General features: G+C 34.6%; 2 protein-coding genes across 9 annotated transcripts; one reads left to right on the plus strand and one right to left on the minus strand.

Moving 5' to 3' along the window:
- Nucleotides 1-6,764: 6,764 nt before the first annotated feature.
- On the minus strand, nt 6,765-12,558 carry LOC112289416 (uncharacterized). Of its 8 annotated transcripts, none has more exons than XM_073537537.2 (15): nt 12,178-12,558; nt 11,569-11,813; nt 11,333-11,391; nt 11,112-11,184; nt 10,770-10,853; nt 10,547-10,627; nt 10,097-10,262; nt 9,492-9,535; nt 9,207-9,263; nt 8,770-8,946; nt 8,569-8,646; nt 8,288-8,389; nt 7,973-8,086; nt 7,752-7,824; nt 6,765-7,141 (listed from the first exon to the last, which is right to left on the minus strand). In XM_073537537.2, exons 5-15 carry the CDS (start codon nt 10,779-10,781, stop codon nt 7,002-7,004), a joined length of 1,044 nt encoding a protein of 347 aa, XP_073393638.1. In that variant the 5' UTR covers nt 10,782-10,853; nt 11,112-11,184; nt 11,333-11,391; nt 11,569-11,813; nt 12,178-12,558; the 3' UTR covers nt 6,765-7,001. The 8 variants fall into 8 exon arrangements, with proteins under 8 accessions (XP_073393638.1, XP_073393639.1, XP_073393641.1 ...); XM_073537538.2 differs by having other exon boundaries at nt 11,333-11,394; XM_073537540.2 differs by lacking the exon at nt 11,569-11,813 and having other exon boundaries at nt 12,212-12,558.
- Nucleotides 12,559-16,068: 3,510 nt separating this feature from the next.
- Nucleotides 16,069-21,475, plus strand: LOC112289919 (triose phosphate/phosphate translocator, chloroplastic). The gene is made up of 11 exons (XM_024535659.3): nt 16,069-16,527; nt 18,079-18,162; nt 18,325-18,390; nt 18,571-18,649; nt 18,941-19,061; nt 19,324-19,419; nt 19,590-19,702; nt 20,044-20,121; nt 20,247-20,363; nt 20,616-20,715; nt 20,909-21,475. Exons 1-11 carry the CDS (start codon nt 16,160-16,162, stop codon nt 21,025-21,027), a joined length of 1,341 nt encoding a protein of 446 aa, XP_024391427.1. The 5' UTR covers nt 16,069-16,159; the 3' UTR covers nt 21,028-21,475.
- The last annotated feature ends 992 nt before the right edge of the window (nt 21,476-22,467 follow it).

Here is a 22,467-nt window from a genome sequence, read left to right on the forward strand (position 1 = left end):
GTCTATTTTTAAAAACTTTAAAAGTATAATGCCATAAATTATATATTTTAAAGAAGAATATGTTTGTACAAATACAACACTTAATAAAGGAGAAAAAATAAAAACATAGAATATGAAAATATTATTCCAATTAAATAGATTAAAATATTTAAATATTTTGGTATTTAATAACCATTCTCAAAAGAAAATAAATTTTTTCTAATTACATTATTTTTTATCCCTTTATTATAATCTTATTGCTGTATATTATAAAAATTAGTTGTACTTAAATCAAAGAAATTGCATGTAAATAATCTGTAGTAGTAAAACATTACAATTCAAAAGCTCATAATTTTTCTTATTTATTTTTTAAAAAAAACTTTATATCAAAATACAAACTTAAATTTTTTAAATGCAATTTAAATGTTGAGGTTGGTATTTTCTAATTTTTTATTTTGAAAAAACATTCACGTCTTATTTATAATAGGAGACACAACGAGCAAGCATGTAATAATAACTTACAAACTGATGCATACAAATCAATCATGAATATAATTTATAATTTTAATATTTATTTGACAAATCTAAAATTAAAATCACAAAACTTAGAAATATTACTAATGTTTTGATTTTCCAAGAAAAATTAATTGAAAAAAATATTAGACTGTATTAAAATTAAAGAAGTAATTCTTTTTACCAAAATACAATTCATGAAAAATCATTGCAATATGTTAAAAATAAAAAATCACTCAATAGCAGTTGCTCAATAACATATGGGAACTAGTAGATATCTATAAAGTAATTATCTAGTTGTTTTATAACAAATAGTCCTCAACTATACTGATATAAAATAAATATTTTTCTTATAATAAAAATATGGTTTTATTTTTAAAAAATTTAAATAATAATAAAATAAAACCTATTAAAGAATATAAAGGAATTTCTAATCTACTATTTAAGATATTTATTATTTTTTGATAAATTATTATTTTTGAAGTAACTATGAAATTATGACATAAGATTTTTAAAATAATATTAGATAATATTCTAAACTATATTTATAAATGCAAAAATCTTGATGGAATTTTCTAATTTTTTAAAATCATATATATATATTTTTTATTTATTAATTTATTTTAAAATACATATTTGAGATTTTTGTAAAATATCTTTAATTTAATTTTAGATCATTTGGTATTAAAATTTTAAAAAATTTTAAGCATATAATCTTGTTTCATAATTATAACAAGTTAATTTATTTTAATTATTTTGGATGTCTTTCATAAATCTTTTGCAACTATATCTATGCCATTTTACAAATTTTAACTTTCAAATTTTATTCTATGTTTTAAAAGAGTGTTTTGAATTTCATGTTATCTTAGAAGATTATTGCATAATTTATCACAATTCAATTTTTTCTAAAATTCACTGTTATATATATATATATATATATATATATATATATTAATTTCTTGTTTATATTTCATGAGCATGGAAACAAAGAAAACAAATTACACGATTTTTTCGTAAACTTTCTTAAATATTTTTTTATTTTTTTAAGAGAATAAATTTTTCTTTTATGTCATTTTGCTGCAAATTTAACTTCTCCATTATAAATGCATATTTTTTCATGACATGCTTTAAGTTCTTATTCTGGTAGTAATGCACCAATTTTAAATTAAAATTTTCTATATATTCAAAAAAAAATAGCCTTAAAAATACATGTTTTAATTATCACTCTAAAAGAAAATAATTCATGAAAAATATATTCTTATTAAGTTTATTTTTAGAGGAAAAATAGAATAAAATAAAATAAAATATCATTTTTTTAGCTCCATTCAAGAAATTTTTTAGTAATATACTGTTAATGATAAATTTTAAAATTTTTAATTTTTAATCTTAGATTTTTTTATTTAAATGAATTACTCTTTTATTTAGCAAATGCAAGGTTCTAGAATATTCACATTTCACACTTATACTTTCAATATTATAACGTTCTTAGAATTATCAATCTTATTTATAATTTCTATATTCAACATTAGATTGGGTTGTTTTCTTATCATTATTTATTCCTTATTAAACAAGTTGATCTTTATTTTTATATGCTCTCCTTTTTTGTACCACAATCATTTTTATTTTTTACATTCATTTTTATGTTAACTATTTTGCTTAGATACAATATATGTTTTTTGATGTTAAGAAAATACACTTTGATGAGATTGTAAATCTTCTTTATCCATATTTCTAAGTATAAAAGAAATTCGAATGTTATTGATTTGTACATATCATGGATTTCTTTTACACATCTTATGTTCCTATTGGTAAGGAATCTTTGATTTTATAAAGAGATATTATCAATATTTCTATCATCTTTAAATAAAATAAAAAATAAACATGATTATAATAATCATACAAAATAATCAATGATATTAAAATATTATATTACATAAGCAAAAAATTCAAAAGACTATTTAATTGAATATTATCATTATTAAATTTACAATCATTTATATTTAAAATGTTTATTTATATAATTCTAATATTTTTTAACAATAATATAATTAATTGTCATTTTATAAAAAACAGAATAAATATTTTTCAAAAAAACTTGTTAATAATAAAATAATGCTAAAAGGTTTGGCATCAGAACATGTATTGAATATACTTAATTTTATTTATTTATTTATTTATATTGCAATAAAAATGTGTATTGTATTAAACACCAAATACCAAAGTTTTATTTAAATAGATTCAATAATAATTTGAATGTATTATATACATATAATCACCTAAAAAATTAAGTTGGTCTTCAATGAGGTGAGTGAAAAAATAAACAAAGTGTTTTATTTTAAAATTATAAAACTCAATCAAATTCTCTTATATGTATCAAAACTATTTCAAAATAATCTGATTTTGTTGTTTTTACTTTCAACCTCATAATAAAATCAGGTATCAAATCTCAATCACCCTCCAAGAGTCTTTTGCTACAATGCATTCAACATATTGCAGTTTTGCAATCATACAATGACATGACAAAAGAGGATGTATCTCTTGGAGCATAAAAATATTATATATCTACTTTGTATTAAAAAAATGGTGTCTGTCTGTCCAGTAAAATCAGTGATTGGCTGTGGTTAATAAATGTTTGTTAATTATATGTGCATTAGTTGTAGCAAGTTCTCTGTGTGCTTTTCCCATATCACAATGCAATGCAATACTAATTTTACTAATCTATCTTTATTGTAATCTCTTTCAAGGCATTAACACAAAACTCAAGTTTGTGTGTGTATATATATATATATATATATATATACATATATATTTATTTTTGTATTTTCATTCATGAATTCTGCTTTCCAAAATATTGAATATTCATCTCTGATATTTATTTTGAATATGTCCTAATTTTTTATACAATATACTAAAAACGAATTTCATAAAATTTCATAAAATATAGGATCTTTCAGATCACTTTGTAATTATGGTTTGAAATACAATATTATGTAATATTATTTTGCATATGGTGTTTGTAAAAAGAAAGAAAAAAGGCAAAATATTTTATGACATTATATTACAAATTGTTGGTCAAAGATGTAGTTGATTTCCACTCATCTTTGTAAAAAATTTGCAGTGGAAAATGCTCTAAATTTTTTTCCCATATTCAAATTTTTATACCTCAAATGATGGAATTTCTTTTTAACATGAAAGGAATCAAAGTATCCCTCGCAACTTTGAAACATGAATGAACTTAGCACATATTATTCTAAATATTATATATGTATATACACACATATAATTTTAATATTTAAAATTTTAATATTCTAATTATACTTTCTTGAACCACATGCATAGTGGATGTCTTTGTTTTCTAAAAATAGAAATTCTACAACCAATATTATGCATTGTGAAATGCTTTGGTAGGAGCACGTATTTGGTAATACAATATTGTTGTTTGATATGTAATTTGTTTGAGAAAACAATCCACAATAGTTAAAAGCAAAAATTCTTTGTTAGCTAAATGAAGAACTACAATTTTTCAATTCACAACAAATATTGTATATTAAGAAATGATTCAATAGCTAAATGATTTTGAAAATTATTTAGCTTGTTAAATGGATTTTTTCTTTTATATATATATATATATATATATATATATACACACACACACATACATGTACAAATCTAGGATTAAAAAATTAATTGCTTATAATAATTTTGTCATTTCAAATATATCTAAATACTTGCATTATACTAATGTAATTGGCTCTATCTATATTATAGCTCCAATTGCCTTATCTAAAGCTTGAATACTATAATTATGAAAATGAAAATATTAAATTCAAGAAGTTGTTGCATTATCATTAAGAACCAATATTCTCATAAAACCTACAAAAGATATAAAATTAAATAAATTGTAAGATTTATACACTTGAAATCGGGCAGCTCTATTGTATGATGTATGAGCATGTGCAGCTACTTCTGCACGTGTATGTTCGGTGTATATGAGAACCAACAATGCAGCAGACCGCGGTGGATATGTTCAGAATGTTGATAGAACTAGTTGAAAAATGAGAGGCTGTTTTATAGTGGAAAAGATCCACATTTCCTGGTTTCTAATTTCGTCCAGCATATATCCACCCTTCCGTTGCTGAGGACGGTGTTTCAAAATTTCAAAATTTCCTGACCGAAACTCCGCAAGTTGTTGGGAACAGAGAAGATGTTTCTTGTGCCTGCATGATATTGGAATGAGCGTAGAATCTATCTATCAATTCATGGTGGGCACTCTGGTGCAACCTTTGCAGTTTCTCTGAATTCCTCTTCAGGGTAGACTGAGTCAAAAGACAATGTCTTCGGAAGTGAATCGACTTTATCCGCGTCTCCAACTATTCCGGTGTCGTTACCTATGTAGGATTTGCGTTCGATTAGCGTGGAGTGATTGCGTCCTAGCTACATTTATATTGCAATTATCTTTGCTTCAATGTGGAACTGATGCATAGAATCATGGTACTTCTCGAAACAAGAATTGTCTGATTGCAACCTGCTTCCAGTTGAGTCTGTCAATGAAGATCCTTACTCGCATCAATATCGACATTGTGGATTTCCAGGACATATAAAACCCAAATCCAGAGCACCGATGTGGCGTCGTCATCGGTGGAGTGGTATATATAATTTTTTGGTGAGAGCATGGTCTCTTAGGATGTAGGCGTGTGCGAGATCTTTCGGTGTCCGAGTCAGCTTCGCTACAAGAGTTGTGTTTTGTGGAGGGTCTGCGAGGCATTGAAGGTTCTATTCAACACTCGACACAATCTCAATCTCAGACGTGGGCTAAGTATTGGAGGCAGCTCCTTTAGAGGGGTTGTGCGGTGTGCTGTGGAAGTAGAAATGAATTGCGTTGATAATCATACGCACTCATGACGTTCGGCTGCAGAGGGCCCTTTGATGCCCGCCATCGCTGGACGGCTCCGAGGCATCATTTTTAAATCCATTTCTTCAAGTAAACAAATATTTGCTTCTTTAATACCTCTACATCAAAGATCTCTATACACATAAATAATATTACTTTTTTAAATCGACATTTAATTTTCTACCTTTAATCACTTCATTCCAAAACCTACAATTTAAAGCTTAATAATCACTTAGGAAATTGATTAATTCATCTCCCTTCAACTTCATTTTTTGTATAAATTACATAGTTTTTGAAATATCTTTGGAATGATTTAATATACTACATGTTTTTGAACATATAGACAAGAAATTACTACTTTAATTCTATTGTAGTAAAGTGTTCTAATGTAAATTACAATCATCCATATTAAGTAAAAATACTTTTTCATATTACCCATAGCATTTATATTAAGCCACAACAAAGTTTTTTATGCCCAACCTATATATATATATATATATATATGCAAAATTCTAATCAAGTAATAATCCAAACAAATAAAAACTTGGAAAAATACTCAACCAAAGCTAAGTACAACAACTGCCTAACAACTCAACAAAGCATGCAACCTTACAAGTACATTCCTAAATGCTAATCCTTCTTGATACATGCACTTAGGTCAAACAATTGTTGATTCAAACTGTCCATGTGAACTTGTTGTCATCTTAAACTACACATGAGAATACTAACAGTCATGAGAATATGAACAACAAATACTTGTACTCACACTGCAATCCATCTAATCCACTACACCTTCACAGACCACTCTTTGATCTGAGTGAGTTTAGATAACTAGCTACTTTCTAGAGAAATATTGGGATAACAATAATTTCTATTAACTATTTTTGCTACTTGCACCAAAGAGAGCAATGACACATCATGTACATAAGCATGGAAACAAGAAGACAAAAGATGATCTCGCCAAAGGAATGTACTCACACAGAGATAAATACCAATTGTATCCTTGATATCACAATCCACAAATAGGACTTAATTCTAGGTGTTTGAAAACTACAGATTGGATGTTGCACCCTGCTGCAGAGTTTGGAGAGTACTTTCCCATCAAAGCAGAATGTTTGTGCTTTTGATTTGGTAATCCTCAAGCATTTCCATAAAACAAACACTTTTTGATAAATGCATAGTGTATTTCATTCTCATTTCTGTACTATTGCCTTTTCATGTAATTTTGTGTTTGTGTTTATGTGTGTGTTTGAAAAAATGATGATAATAATAATAATAATAATAAAATCATTGAATAAAATTGCTAGCTTTTTGATAGAAACTTATTTTTGTTGCATGCTCCACAATGTAAGCAACAATGTACTTAAAATGATATCCAAGGTTGTGAAATAATGGATTTAGTTCAAAATTTATTGCATTGTAAATACCTACAATGGTCAAAAGGACAAGTTTTTTTTCTCGTTACAATGAATAAAAACATTTTTTAAAACTTTAAAATATCAAAGCAATAGGGATCTTGTTTTTAATTTTGTGCCATTTCAGCTCCTTGCCTTGGAGCAAAATTTCCTCACATACACTAACATCATCAAGTTAACAAAAGGCCTAGTGCAACACATACCTACTCAAATTGCTCACACAAGGCTTCTAAAGAACATGGGGGATCTGTAATCCTATCATTGTTGAAAAGTTGAGCTTCAACTGGTACAAAAACTACCTCAGGTTGGTGTGATTCTTGATACAATTCAGCAGTACACCAATCTGTACAACAGTAGCCACCAACAATGAGTAAAAGGACATTGAAAAAATAAGAGCATATTTCACTACAATTGAATACTTGTGTGTTGATAGATTTACAATTTGTTTAAGAGAGCTATTTTCCTATTTAATATTGGTCAAGAGCAAACAATTCCCATGCAGGAACCAATCAAAGATGAACATTTGAAATTGGAGTTCACCCATTTGCCATTTTGCACAGGTTCAAAATTTTTGAGTGTGTCCAGCCTCAAGGGGGGGGGAGGGGGGGGGGGTGTGCAAACTTCCAAAAATAAGCAAAAAATTGACCCTGATGCCAAGTGTGGGGTGTACACTCACCACCCTTCTCAACTTAGAGAATCAATCCCACAACCCCTACTCCTACAACCCCTCACTTGTTACCCTACTCAGACTTCATTGTTTTGAGTTGTGTCATTGTTCTAATATTTTTATAGAAATTTTAGGCTGTCCACCTATTGCTTTTGAGACAATGGGCAGGGCAAATCAAAATTTCATGGGACTATGTTCATCCCTTGGTCCCAGTCTCAAGGTTGTTTTGCCAAACCAATTTAATATTATGCATCAAAACAATCAAATTAATTTGAAAATAATATACCATCACAGCTGGGGTCCTCAATGGTATCTTGGAATGTTTGAATAATTTCTTCTTGATTTTTCAGACAAATTTCCTGTGGGTAGAGACAAACTCAGTTTACAATCAAGATGATGTATATTCAATAACATACTTCTTTCTTTCTTATAATTTTTATTTTTAGTTCTACCAAAGATGATATGTGAAACATAATGTAAGAGTGTACATATAAATGAAGAATTGACCTGTATGTGGCACTGGCTCTTCAACTCATGGAAAGAAGCTGCAAGCTTGTGGCAACGAGCATGATGATCCAATTGCAATGGTCCTCCTGGCTTGGGAAATGGTGGTCCATTTGCCTACATTTTCCACAATGTATTAATAATCAAATGGGGTAGTATAGTTCAGACATGATCAAATGAAATCACAAGCCAAAGTACGTTTCTTTTTGTATTGGCAAACCATGATTCCACATTGTCTCCAAGACATTGCAAGTTATTCCTTGTGGACATTATAATCTACAACAATTTGATAATGGTATGCAACTTGAATAAGATTACCTGTTTTGCTGCAGCAAGTTCAATTGTGAGAGCTTGAATTAATGTATCATCATTGATGCTTTTAGTCAATAGTATTTGTAATTTTGATTTGGCTGATGTTAACTGTTCAAGTGTACTCAGCATACACATGAGTAGAATTGCAAAAACTGTTGAACTTAATAGTGTTTCACTTTACTTGTTTATGAGGTTCAAAATTAAAAACTTAAGAATCTTAATTTTTTTTTACATGGAAACTGAATGTGGTTGATTGTCAGACAAAAAATATCAAGATTTCATAATACCTCTTTTTCTAAGATATTTCGCCTTGCTATTACTCCATCTAGTCTTTTCTTTTGCATTCCCCAAGAAGCTCTAAGGGTCTATTAGTAAACAAAATATTGGCATTGTAAGGCTGATTCACCAATTTCAAAAGTGACATTTGTGAACTTAGCAGTTATAAGATAATATACAAGACAGAAAAATTCTCAGTCAGATGGCTATACCAGAAAATCATGGATCAACTTGTCATACTGGAGGCGCCTTTCTACATCCAAACGTTCTAATTCATTCCTATGTAGAATTTCAACAGTGTGGTGCTCATCATTTTTAATTGTTGTATATCCTTCAAGGGGAGCAGGCTGCAGTATTTTCACCTGAGCCTTTAGCTCTTCAACCTTGCCCTATACCATCACATGAACATTTTGAGTACAATTAAATTTTCTGACCAAATACACTGATGATCACAAATGATAATAATAATAATGTCATAATCATGATACATTGTAACAAACTTGGTAACAATCTAAAATCTGATTTCAACTCTAAAACCATGGACAGTATCAAAATAATATGAATAAAATTCAAATATGAATGTATATGTTTGTGTATAATCTTCAAATCAGTTGTTTAAATAATCATATTTAAGAAACAAAAAACACACCTTCAGTTTAGAAATGAGTTCACTTCTTCCTACCCAACCAGTGCCTTCTTCTACAACCTTCACAAATGTATACAATTTGGGATAAATATAACTATAGTTATTGTTTACATCAATAACCTTTTAATGTAAAATATCAAGGAATATATGTAAATGAATGCTCTATCACTGAGAATAAATAAATAAATATATATATATATATATATATATGTTTGTTACCAGTGTGTACAAAAGAATGATGATATATGTAAATTATTATTAGCTTAAATTTTTTTAAGAAATGAATACCATAAAATAAGTTAAAATATTGTTGGAAATTTTTATCTTGCAAGCTAGAGAAGAAGTTAGTTTTCAAGATTTCGTCACAAAGACTCGTGAACTTGAAATAAACCTTAAAAATCAAACATTTGTTAAACATTACTTTTAAAGTTTATATTTAATAAGTTTCACTTTGTTGTACCTGGGAACATCACACTAATAGTTATCAAATTTGGATAATATTACCCCTTAAAAAAAATGTTATCCTAAATCAAATAAGACCGGTTAATGGTAGTAAAATATGGACAACTACTTCTACAACTAATTGGACACAAGCTAGTTCAAGGTGTTTCTTTTGCATTTATGTCATATCTTTGAACAATACAACTAAGTTGTTTTCTCATTTATTACTCCAAAGATTTTTTAGATGTGAATCTCGGTAGATTTCAAAGTCACAAAGATTAATACTTAAAAGAGAAATGTCTTGCCCACATGGTTTTAAATACTTAGTTAAAAATTGCAAACTTCAAAGAATAGGCATACCCAGCTCCGTGCTTGCAGAAGACAGACACATGGACAAATGTGAAAGTGATTTAATGAGGTGGGTTTTTTTCTTGGAGATTTGTTTTACCCACCTTTGAATTCTTGCTCTTCACTCCAATGATGAGAAAGGAATAGAATATGCACCTTTGCTAGAGGGATATGCTCTCCAACTTCCCGTTGAAGGACGTGATGCAACCTCTGAACCTGCTTTTCTAGAATGGACTCGTTTGCTTGTATAATTTCAAGTTTATGTTTCACCTGATCCTCCCACCATGCACCTTCCCTTCATTTACATCGAAATTTTCAAAATCTTTTTACATCTAGCTCTCTCGATCAGGTCTGGCTGAGCATGCTGGTCTGGCTGAAGTTTCTGGCAACCATATACAAAATAGCTGTTGATTGTTGGACTATCTTCACAACTCTTGAACACGGGATTTATTCGTAGTTCGTGAAGAAATTAACAGTAATTCCCTACATATGCACAAGTAGATCAACATGTGGCATACCTGCCAGGTTTCTACAACATACATGTGTCATCTCACCCTGTGAAACTTGTCCTCCCAGTCGTCTGTGCTTTCTTTAATAGAACTTTCGGGGGGCTTTGCACTCTGCATGTTGAGCATCTGGACACCACAAGCAATCATATCACTCAGGAAGCGTGTGATGTTCTTATGAACTTTGCAATTGAACCGCACGCTGTATACTCTGCGTGTGATTGAGAGGTTACGGCCGAGCATGTGTAGGATGCGCATAGAGAATTCAAACCTCTTGTTGCATGACCGCCACGGCCCTCCGTGTATTATTATTTCGAGTTCTTTCCCTTTCCAATTGCAAGTTCAGCAGTCGATTCTGTCAAGCCATACAACCGACTCAAATTTCAGCTGCTCCAAATACCTGGTTATGTTTTCAAACCTTCCCCTGTGAAATAAATAGGGCTTTTCGCTTGCTACTCGGTCACAAAGTCTTTGATAAACGAATTGAACAGCACCTGTTAAGAGTTTGATAGACAAACATCCTAGCAAACTTTACAAAATCAAGGTGTATATACACGTCGTTCGGTTGTCGAGTAAGAATCTTTGATACAAATCAAGATGTTGGGATCTAAACCTTCTTAAACAACTCGAGAATCTTTACTTCACGAAGATCTCCTTCTCCGCTTCCGATAATGGCCAACACCTCCCTGCGTGTAATTCATTATGAGTTTCACTATTCAAGACTGCACCACATCAATATGTGGACAACCAATGGACAAATGACGAAGAACATGACATCCTGTGGCATGTACTCAGGTCCATATTTCTATTCCAACAATCATGAATGAACAGTACCTTAATTTTGAAATCTCCTCGGCTTGTTCTTTACATTTTTTCTCTACGTTCGTAAGCTCCTGCTGGCAAAGAAAACAGAGATTACTCGGATTTAATTCCACCCAAGTACCAGAATTGTTTGAGGTATCAACGGAGGATTGGATAATAGCCTCCCTATGATGTGGATCGATAAACACGTAAGTCACCTTAATTGAATTTAGAGCGAGACATGCAGCCTCCGACAACTACTGCATCACCTTTTGATGGTTGTTTTGTCGAAGACGGCCATAATGAGACAAATTGTTTGGAAAAACGACAATTCTCAAAATATCGTTGACTGAGGCACACTCTCATGTTAACTCATCTCCTTTATTCGTCGTATTGAACTTCAAGCAACAGAGGCAAAAACTCAAAAACACAATTTCGAACCACCAAGTGTATCGCTGATGTCAAGGATTGAAGGATAGACATCATCGTTCGTTCCTGATCGATGTCATAATATCTGTAGAGTCTACCCCCAAGAGGATTTACTCAAAATTGACTGGAATCTGGAAGCTAAGAACTCACCGACCGGAAGATGTGAACGGCATAGAACCGAGTACACCGCAATACCCATGGTTACTTAGAATTTGGCAGCAAGACACCCTCATCGGTACAAAAGCAAAGAGCATCTCTCCATGGAGTAAGTTGAGCTAGTATTATATGTATTTGGAATCATGCATTTAACACAGAATACACTACCCGAAGCCAAGAAACCACCGGATCAACACAGTGACACGATCAGGCACTTGCCACGAGTAGCTCTCCTATGCATGTTCCCGAAATTTACATGCAAAGTATGTAGAAGCTGGGCAGGGATGAATAACCTCCGGTGCAGACATGGTAAGCCTTTCAACGTACAGGGTTGATTAAAGTCACTGAGCTTCAAGCGGAGTCCCGATGTTTTCTAATCACACGGTAATTCGACTGAAGATGAAGATTGTCACTCTTCAACTCTACTCACAAACACACACGACCTTGTAGTTGTTCATGACTCGGGAATCAGACAGACTGCGAGAAACCTCCTCGGATTTCAGAGCTTCATCGCCAATGCAAGTAGAGCTGCAGGACGAGATTGAGTTCATCGCCAGCGCTGCACACTTTTCAAATTTCAATACGAATTCGCGGGAAAAAGTGCCGCCGTGAAGCGATGCGGCAAACCGTGATGACGCGAAAATGATCGAGAGCACGGAGGAGGAGGAGCGAAGTGGCACTACTCGGATTTGAAACGAGGCGGGCATATGCGTTTTGAACATTCGGCTGAAGCCCCGTGCTGACTAGGATGGCTGCCACGGTGGCACCTACTGCTGGATGAGTCAGCCGACGGTTGGATCCCATTTCAACTGAATTCGGTTCACAATGAACGGGCGGGTGCTGACTCAGCCGAGTGCCTTCCATTTTATTTTTTCTTCATACGAATTATGGGCTGATTTTCTAAGTGTGAAGCCAACTAAGTGAGACTTTTTAACTACAACCAATTAATAGATTTTAACATTCTGACCCTCTTATCTTCTTTTCAAAGTGCAAAGAGGCCCAAAATATATTCTTTTAAAACAAATGTCAAGTAAAAGGGATTTTATATTTATACTTTACATTAGTTTTTTCTTCTATCACATTAGGATTAAAAAATTGCATAACAATCAATATAGCATGCTCTATTGTAGAATGTATCAAAATAAAAATAAAAATAAATCTTAGATGGTTACAAAAAATTATGTATGTGTGTGTGTGTATATATATATATATATGATAACTTTGTTTCATGGGAGATGATTTGTCTTTAATTTCTCATTTCCTTTAAAAACTATACAAAAAAAGTATAAGAAGGTTCTGCACATGCAGAAAAGAAGTGTGATGATAATAATTGTGGTTTTGGCATTTCTATAGTAAAATAATAATAAAGAAATAGAAGTGATAGTAGATAGTGGAGGTGAAACAAACTAAATAATTCAAATGATTCCAATGGACAAAAATAACATAGAAAAATAATAAAATAGAATAAAATATTATTTTCAATTTTATAAAACATATTAAACTTTAAATTTATACACATAAAAAAATAAATTTAAAATTTCACATATATATATATATATATATATATATATATTCTAAAACTAAAACTAATTTATGAGACATTTCTTTTCAATGGCACCAAATTAATTAGGGAAACGTCCAGAAACGCCAGTTAAGAAAAAAAATTAAATATGATAAGAAAACTATGTTTGTTACAAAGCTTATAAAAGATGCTTGTTTTTTAAAGTCATTTTTATCATAACATAAGTTACAAACAATAAATCAATATAAACCATAATAAAATATTAAAACACATATGTTTTTTTATAAATAAAACCTTATAGAATTTGGTATAATATTATAATTATAAGAAATTCAAGAATAATAATTTTTAATATTCAATTTCTGGTATTTGGTTCAGACATAAACCACAAGAACTTGAGGGAGAATAAAGGAATAAAAAGGCATCTATTGTTAAAACAAGTACAAATAAATTATAAGTCCTTGTACAAAGACCAAAGTACAAGAAAGGTATTGAAAAAATTAAAGATGGTCTTACTTTTACATCCATCTATACTTAAGAAGCCATACAAAATCTTCTTGAGGACCGCAAAGTTAAGGATCCAAGCATCTAAATCGTAGGACTCTTCTTCAGTGACTTCTTTGTAAAATAAAACTTCTATAATAAGTTTTTAAAGTAATATAATCTATTGATATCTTTAATACAATTCACAAACACTTTGAAACCATTAGAAATGAATAATCTTTCAGCTAATAGATTTAAATTAATTAGTTTTAGAATGATTTATTTACATTATTTACATTATTTACATTATTTCCATTATATATGTTTCAGCTAATAGATTTAAATTAATTAGTTTTAGAATGAATTATTATTATTATTTACATTATTTACATTATTTCCATTATATATGTTTAGTGCAATATGAAAGAGTTAACAAAAGACATTCAAACAGTTTTATTTCTCTTAAACAAAAAATAATATTGTGTATAAATCGTAATAACATGTGTTGTAAAACACTTTAAAATAATTCAAGATATGATGCTATAAATTACTTTGAAAAATTGTGATTAGAAAAAATTATAAGTAGACTAGAAGCACCATCCTATTAGTAACATGATTTTCTTAGATTAATCTGAAATTGTAACTTTTATATAGAGATTTGTATGTTAATTTTAATTTTTAAAATAAAAAATAAAGACCAACAGAATAAAATTAACAAAATCATTTTACTCTGTGTGTATGTTAAATGTCCAAAAGATTCTAAAAAATCAAAGTAAATTTCTTGTATTGAATGCAGTTATGGTTCTTCCATGGTTTTTCATTTTATTTTTATTTTTAATATTATGTAAAGGTGTCATGCTACAAATAACCAATTTCTAAATAACAAATAAATTTTAAAAAACAACCTCAGTCTGCATGTTATTATAAGAAATCAACTTTTTTTCCATGTATACTGGCAAGAAGCCTCTTGAATACTTTCAATAAAGAGTTAATAAACAGGGAATAAATAACATTGAAATACATTTAAACTATATATATATATATATATATATATATATAAATTCTTTGAGTCACCATAGCAGTGGCACTTTAGAATTTTGAAAACTAGAGTTGAAACTAAAATCATTAACAAGGACTTTAGAATAAAATTGATGTCTAATTCTCTGTGTTAGACATACTTATAAATGCCTGCAAAAAAAACTTCTCACCAAAGCCCATTACCATATTATTTTAATTGTAATAACAATGCAGGTGAGTTGTGGGCTCCAGGCAAAGGTGTAAACCTACCCATAAGTTCCTTTTTTTATTTGTTTATTCTTATCCTCTCAAAAAGGAACATAAAAGACATAATACAAAAAAAAAAAAAAAACAAAAACAAAACAAAACAAAAACAAAAAAAACAAACAAACAAAATAACAAACAATAAAACACAATGTCAAACATTTGTGCCCTCCATCAAAGTGAGAAATTTAATGTGATCCACAAGAGTGGCACATTCTTGCAATGCACACCCCATGATCTCAAAACCCCATTCCCACAATTGGTCAAATGCAAAAAAGACTCAATGGGACACTACATGAGAAGCATGATCACACCATGCAAGGGTCCACACACCCTACACACTCTCTCAAATTGCCTCTTCATCACATCATCAAAAAAAAAAAAAAAAAAAAAAAAAAAAACCCATTTCTTTTTTCAGTTTTTTCCGTTGGAAACAACAATTAAATAACAAAAATATTTAGATCCCTCACCACAACGAGACAAAAGCATCAGCGAGGGGAACGGATTGGGAACGCACGGGGACGCTGCGAATATTATTGCTGGGGAGCAAAGGGAAGTGGGGGGGAAACGTTCCCATGTTCTCACTGGTGGGGAACATGGAACTAGCGAGTGGAACAGATAGGATCGCGTGAACTCGGAGACTAAAGATATTGTGGCCTATTCATTAGGGCAAAAGTCGCAGCGATGCACCAGATGACACGTGCCGCCCGACTCTTTGGTAGGCAAGGGGTTGGCGGGGCGCTGCTTGCCTACCCACCCGGCCCGGCCTTGCCCGGCCGTTGGAATCACGGGCCGGGCTCGGGTGAGACGGGGCGGAACGGGTCGTGTGGGGCGGACGATGGCAGCGCAGAGCGTGCTGAAGATGCCATAGCCTTCCTTGAGAGTGCGGAGGAGCTTCACGGCCCAGAGCACAAGTGCGCTCGCAGCATCAGCAGCGGGGAATTTTTTCGGACCTCTCGCTCGCTGTCTCTCTCTCACCCCTACTTGCGATGGCAGGCTTCGCTCCCGCGGCATTAGCCGGCTCTACGTTCGCCTCATGCTTCAATGCCGCTGGGTTCCGGTCCGTTTCTAACCCCTCTGAAGGTTCTGGGGTTAGAATTTCCAGCCGATCTCCCGTTGCTGTCTTCCAGCCGCTGCAGCAGCAGCCAGGGCGAGCTCCCAATCAGATCAGTGCCCGGTTGCCTTCTCTGCGATCGTCGTTCCTTGCGAAGCCCGTGGTTGCGCGAGGGTCGGAGTTCAACCCGTTGTTGCAGAGCCTGGGTTTGAAGAACGTGCAGGCCGTGAATGTGAGGAAGAATGTGGGGTCGACGGTGTGCATGGCGAGTGCATCGGATGCTGCTGGCGATGAAGCTCCTGAGTAAGTGGCTTCTGTGCGATTCTTGTTTGATTGATCGATCGATCGATCGCTTCTTTGGTTTGTGCTTGGGTTGTGTTCGTTGCTGCAGTTTGAGGATAGGGGTTTGCGTTATGTGTACAAGAAGATATGGGGCGTTTCTTTTTGTTATGTCTTGTTTTTGGGGATTATAGTTGTGCTTTTTAAGAATCTATTCGTATCTAAAGTATGCTAATAGATATTAGAAATACATTTCATTCGTGGAGGCGATCGTTTTGAAGAAAAAACTTTGTAGGAACATTCAAATCGATCACGTGATAGTCCTGTGTAGTTTGTCCTTTAGTCTTTTGAAGATTCGTTTGTTGGTCTGTCTTCTCGTCCATGCCCATATTTTGAAAGTTGGTATCGAAGTAGGGCGGAGCTGATCGGAAAAGTGAGTTTTGACGTTCTCTTTGGAGTTGTATCGGAGTATTGAGAAAGAGCCTAAGCGTACCTGTCACTTCGTGTTTGTGAATCAGACTGTCGTTTTGTTGTTAAATCCTTATGAGATAGTTGAATGCGAGGAGTATAAACCTGCCCAACCTGCAGTGTCGGTGATTCTTCTTTTAACGATTATAGAAACCAGGTGTACGTGTCCAGGTACAGTGCGATCTGATGATATGTTTAGTTAGCATATTTTGGGTCGAATGGGAAAGTGTCTCATGAAGTTGAAGCGGCCATTTTGTGATGCGTTTGAGAGTATAAGTTAAGGTTTGTTAGGAATCCTAACTTGGCGAAATCACTCATCAGAATATCTCGAGCCCTGATATCGGATGAAACCTAATGTTCTCTAGCACCCAGATTAGTATAAAGGGTCTTAAACGTGCTCAGAAACATTAAGACCCTAGAACGAAGCAATAGCCAATTAACGTTAAGGTGCATTTTTCAATGTAAAGTCTGGCAGGGAAGAACGTTTCATTAACAATCTTCATTACACTTTCACCATGGCCAATGCCCTTGCTGTAGAGGTCTTCCAAAGTTTTAAGTTTCCATGAACAATACGTCCTGTTTTTCATTGTGACTCTATGCGGCGTTACCAAGTTCGATCGTACAAATATAGTTCTAATGACACCTCGAAATCCAACAGTGCTAATTGTGTAACATCTAAAAGTGATTAACGCATGCAACTTACTTGCGTCCGTTCACTATTACCCCTAAATACCGTAATTCATGTTTGACCTGGGGATTACACGAAGTCGATTCAGCATCTCGTCAACTTCATCTAGACCACCTTTACACTTGCAAATGCTCTACGATATTTAGGAAGCGGGCAATCGGTACAATTCTTAAACAGCACCCATCTTAAGGACCGTGCATTTTGTAGTAGAATGCTAACACTGGCCTGGGCTGCCTAGGAAGCCGAAGCTGCTATTGACTAGGAGTTCAAACGATTCCACTGATTTCCTTTTCCTAATCACTATATTGTGCTCATGTAAGTAAAAAATCGAATATAACATTTCACCTAACATCATAATTCAGACCAACTTGATGAATTACCAGTTGCATCTACTTACAAGCCCTACAACAATCGCGCAGGGTTGCGATGGAGAGAACGGAAGAGGCTCAAGGCTTTCTCGCCAAGAATCCCGCTTTGGTCACTGGATTTTTCTTCTTCGCCTGGTACACATTCTACTCTTGTGCAGTGCTATTGAGCCAAATGCACCGTCTATTCTGTCTCAACAGCTAAGATGTCTGAAAACTGCGTCTTGAGATGATCTCCCTGCTTTCTGAGGCAGTCAGGAGTTTCAGGGAGATTAAAATGTAATGCTTGTTGTGTATTAGGTACTTCTTGAACGTCATCTTCAACATCATGAACAAGAAGATCTACAACTATTTTCCCTACCCCTAGTAAGTCTTCAGTACCTCTGCATTTCATCTCAGTAGTTGCAGCATTGCGCGAAGTATGGATTGGTTTGATCGTCTTCGTGTATATCTCTAACAGGCAGTAGAGCGGTGATCTGTGAGCTGGCTCTTGAGCGGATGCCTTTGCACTTAGGCTGATACAGTACTGGTCGCGGTTGCGTGCAGCTTTGTCTCTGCTATCCACTTGGCCGTCGGCGTTGCTTACTGTGTGATTTCGTGGATGTTGGGATATCCGAAGCGGGCGGTAAGTTTAAAATGTTCATTATCGACTTTGAACTTACTAACATGCAAAGCGGAGCTCATGTGAAATTTTGTCGATGATGAGCCGAAGATGGGTGCAATGCGGTATGCGAGTGATACGTACGAGGTGGTGGGATTACTGTGCTTAAGTGCAGTGCACAAGTTTTGATGATGATAACGTGCAGTGACCTCCCTCTTGGTGTGGGTTAGTTGATGAAGGGCGGTTGTCGTCACGGTATGATCGGGTGTGCGAGGGAGTGCTAACGATGGTGGATGTTTGTGGATGTGGGTGCAGCCTATTGACAAGGAGCTATTTATGATGTTGATTCCGGTGTCTATCTGTCATGCCCTGGGTCACGTGATGACGAACGTGTCATTCGCTGCAGTTGCAGTGTCATTCACACACACGATCAAGGGTAAGGAAGTGTAAGAGGGATACAAATGTCGTTGGATCATGGACGTGTGCATAGAAACATGCGGGTCAGTTGCAAGTGTTGATGGTTTGTGTTCCGAGTGGAGGGATAGAGTGACGTGGGAAGCAGGCGGGGATGAGAGCGAATATGGTAGAAGCGCATGGCAGGATATGTGGTGTGTCGCAGCGTAGGAGATGAGGAAGCGTGATGGTGGGATGTTGTCTGTGGGTTGTGGTGCTGAGAGGTGCGGACGTTGTGTTGACAGCTTTGGAGCCGTTCTTCAGCGCCGCGGCATCGCAGTTCGTTCTGGGACAGTCGATCTCTCTGCCCCTGTGGTTGTCCCTGACACCTATCGTGCTCGGTAAGTAATCCCGGGCCTGAGTATGTTGATGTTTCGAGGCAGGTGGGACTGTGCAATGGAGTAGCTGAAGCACAGATGATGAGCGGATGGGTCCAGTTGTTTGAGGGGGGTGGTTATGTGGTGGTAGATGTCGATGGTAATGATGACTTGGTGGGGATGCACATGGGCAGGTGTGTCGATGGCGTCGATGACGGAGCTGTCGTTCAACTGGAAGGGTTTCATCAGCGCGATGACGGCGAATGTGGCGTTCACGTACAGGAACATCTACTCGAAGAAGGCCATGGTAAGTGCGCGGGGGGTGACGGACATGAGGATGATGTGTGGTCGAGGAACGGGTGGGGTGGCAACATGCAGAGATGCAGGCATGCGTTGACTGTGGGGAGGTGGTAATGTTTGAGTTGAGATGCACAGCTGTGTTCAATGGCGAAGTCCCATGTGGTAGGGTTTGTGGCGATGATGTTGTGGGAGAAATGGTGCGATGGTGGAGGTGGTGAGGGAAGTGATGAGTGTGGGAGTAGGTTGGACGGGGGTTGCGGGTTGGGTGGTAGTTCGGGTGTTGGTAGGGTGAAATGGGAAATGTGTGGGAGTGAGTCTGACATGAAGCAATGGTGGTGTGATGTGCAGACGGGAATGGACAGCACGAACCTGTACGCGTACATCTCGATCATCTCGTTGGCGTTGTGCATTCCACCTGCGATCATTGTGAGAATTGGAAACCTGGAGTGATTGGGTTGCGATGAATATGCTCACTCGAGCAACCGATAGGCGTGTTTCGGTTGTGGTTGGATTGATAATGAGGAAGTGGGCTAATCTGTGTGGTGTTGCAGATCGAGGGCCCCGCACTTATGAACGGCGGTTTTGCTTCTGGCATTGCGAAGGTTGGCATGCCTAAGTTTCTCTCAGACTTGTTCTGGGTTGGTATGTTCTATCATCTGTACAACCAGGTATGGATTCATGCCGTACCCTTATGATTCAGTAATTATGAAAATGACAGTACTGATGAAGATTAAGCTGGCTTTGGTATGTCGATTTATCGGATCTATAGGTTTCTTAAGTGCGGCGTAGGGATTTAAAGGGTCTGGTTTTGACTTGCATCTGATAGTGTGGAATGAGGGGGCGAGTTTGCCAGGAGGCGTCATGGAATGTTGGTGGCTTTTGTTGTGTAAGAGAAGTAAGAGTTGCGGTGGGTTGTGCAGCTTGCTAACAACACATTGGAAAGGGTTGCTCCCCTGACTCATGCCGTGGGGAACGTGTTGAAGCGAGTGTTTGTGATCGGGTTCTCCATCGTGGTGTTCGGTGAGTTTGTGGACAAAGTGGTTGTGTTTGTGGAGTGAGGGGGAGGTTGGGACATGCAGCAGAGTTGTGTAGGATGATGCGGGGACGGGTGGCGGCGTGTTGGAATGTTGATGGAGGAGTTGGGTATGGAGAATGGAATAGAGTGGAGTGATGTTGTGAGAAGGTTTGTAACGGCGGGATTGGTGGTTTGCAGGCAACAAGATCTCGACCCAGACTGGGATCGGAACAGCCATTGCTATTGGAGGAGTGGCGTTGTACTCTTTTATCAAGGCAAGACAGGAGGAAGCGAAGATTGCCAAGAAGGCGGCCTAAATTCGTTGAGTTTTAGTGATATTATAGACACGTGACTGTTTCAAAGATCTCATCGTCATGGTTGCATTGGGAGGTTACTTAATGGGGTGCAATAGGGTAGCCGTGGGTTTCACCCCTGTTATGAGTCGTAGATTACATGGGCAGCCCTTGCACTGAATCACCCAAATTTTAGCTTGGTGTGGGTTCTAGATCCACAAGTCCCTTGCTTGTGATATGGTGTCCTTGAGATCTTAGGTATGAAGCTGTTTTAAAATGTCCTCGTTTGAATGAGCTAGGTTCGTATCTGTTTCGATTTTATCATTTCACAATACAGCATGAGGACATGTAGGTTAACGTTTAAGAATTTCGTTTCAAAACAGTGTAAATGGGTCTTGCTGTTAGGTTTACTTTTGTCTCAGTAAGCCTTTCTACAGTCAGCTGAAATGAAACTTAAATATGCTTGAGCTGATATCTCCGCATTTCTTAAGGTACCTGCTGCATTGTTCTCATCATCAATCCTTATAGACTGCAGGCGAGCGGTCCTCAATTGATAAACCGGAATTTATCGACTTTTGATACGTGCGCAGTACAGATGTCTTGGTTTTAGATCCTCGTATGATTTCTGAAACTTCCATATAACTTTTGCTAAAATAACAAGAACTTTGTAGAAACCTCATCAGGAATGTAGAAGCTTACCCACAGAGGCATCATGACATGTTGTTCAGACTGGTTGTCAGAACTGTGGTAACTTGTATTTAAAGTTGAAATTACAAATGAAAGTGAAATCTTGGTTATCCTCGTCAATTCTTTTATTCAAGGTTACTCCTTTTCTCATATTTTTACACGTTAACATTGAGTTCATACTAACTAAAAGTAGTTTCAGTTCTTTCAATACCCAATTGATAATATATTGTGCATCATCAAATTAAACGAACATGCACTTCTTACAAGAAATTTGATAGTATAATGTGGAATTTCAGAGAATTTATCGATTAAATTTAACATATCAACGAATTGCAATCAAAAAGTTGTCCAAGTCAAACTTCCTATGTAAGATTTATGTACACTTGATTCTTTGAAAGAAACATATTTTGCTGAATATTAAAAATTTACAAAAATTCAATTTTGAACACTTGAGATGTTTTTATAAATTTTTTCATCTATGTTCAAAGAATGCAACAAAATTTATGCAACTTGTCAAATTATTAGGACTACAAGAATATTCCTTGTAAAATTATGATGATAAAAAAGACAAATTATATCTACTTAGAAAAAATATATATATATATATATATATATATATATTTGTGGTAATATAATTAATAATTAAAATAATAATTTTTTTTAAACATTATAATATTTTTATAAGAATGTATATCTCTTTTCATTTAACAAATACAATTGTTTTTAATCAAAATTGTTATATTATATAAAAGATTTTAAGATATTTTGAAAAACTTA

The sequence above is a fragment of the Physcomitrium patens genome, chromosome 12 (genome assembly GCF_059467195.1).
Source record: "Physcomitrium patens ecotype Gransden chromosome 12, ASM5946719v1, whole genome shotgun sequence".
NCBI classification, from domain to species: domain Eukaryota; kingdom Viridiplantae; phylum Streptophyta; class Bryopsida; order Funariales; family Funariaceae; genus Physcomitrium; species Physcomitrium patens.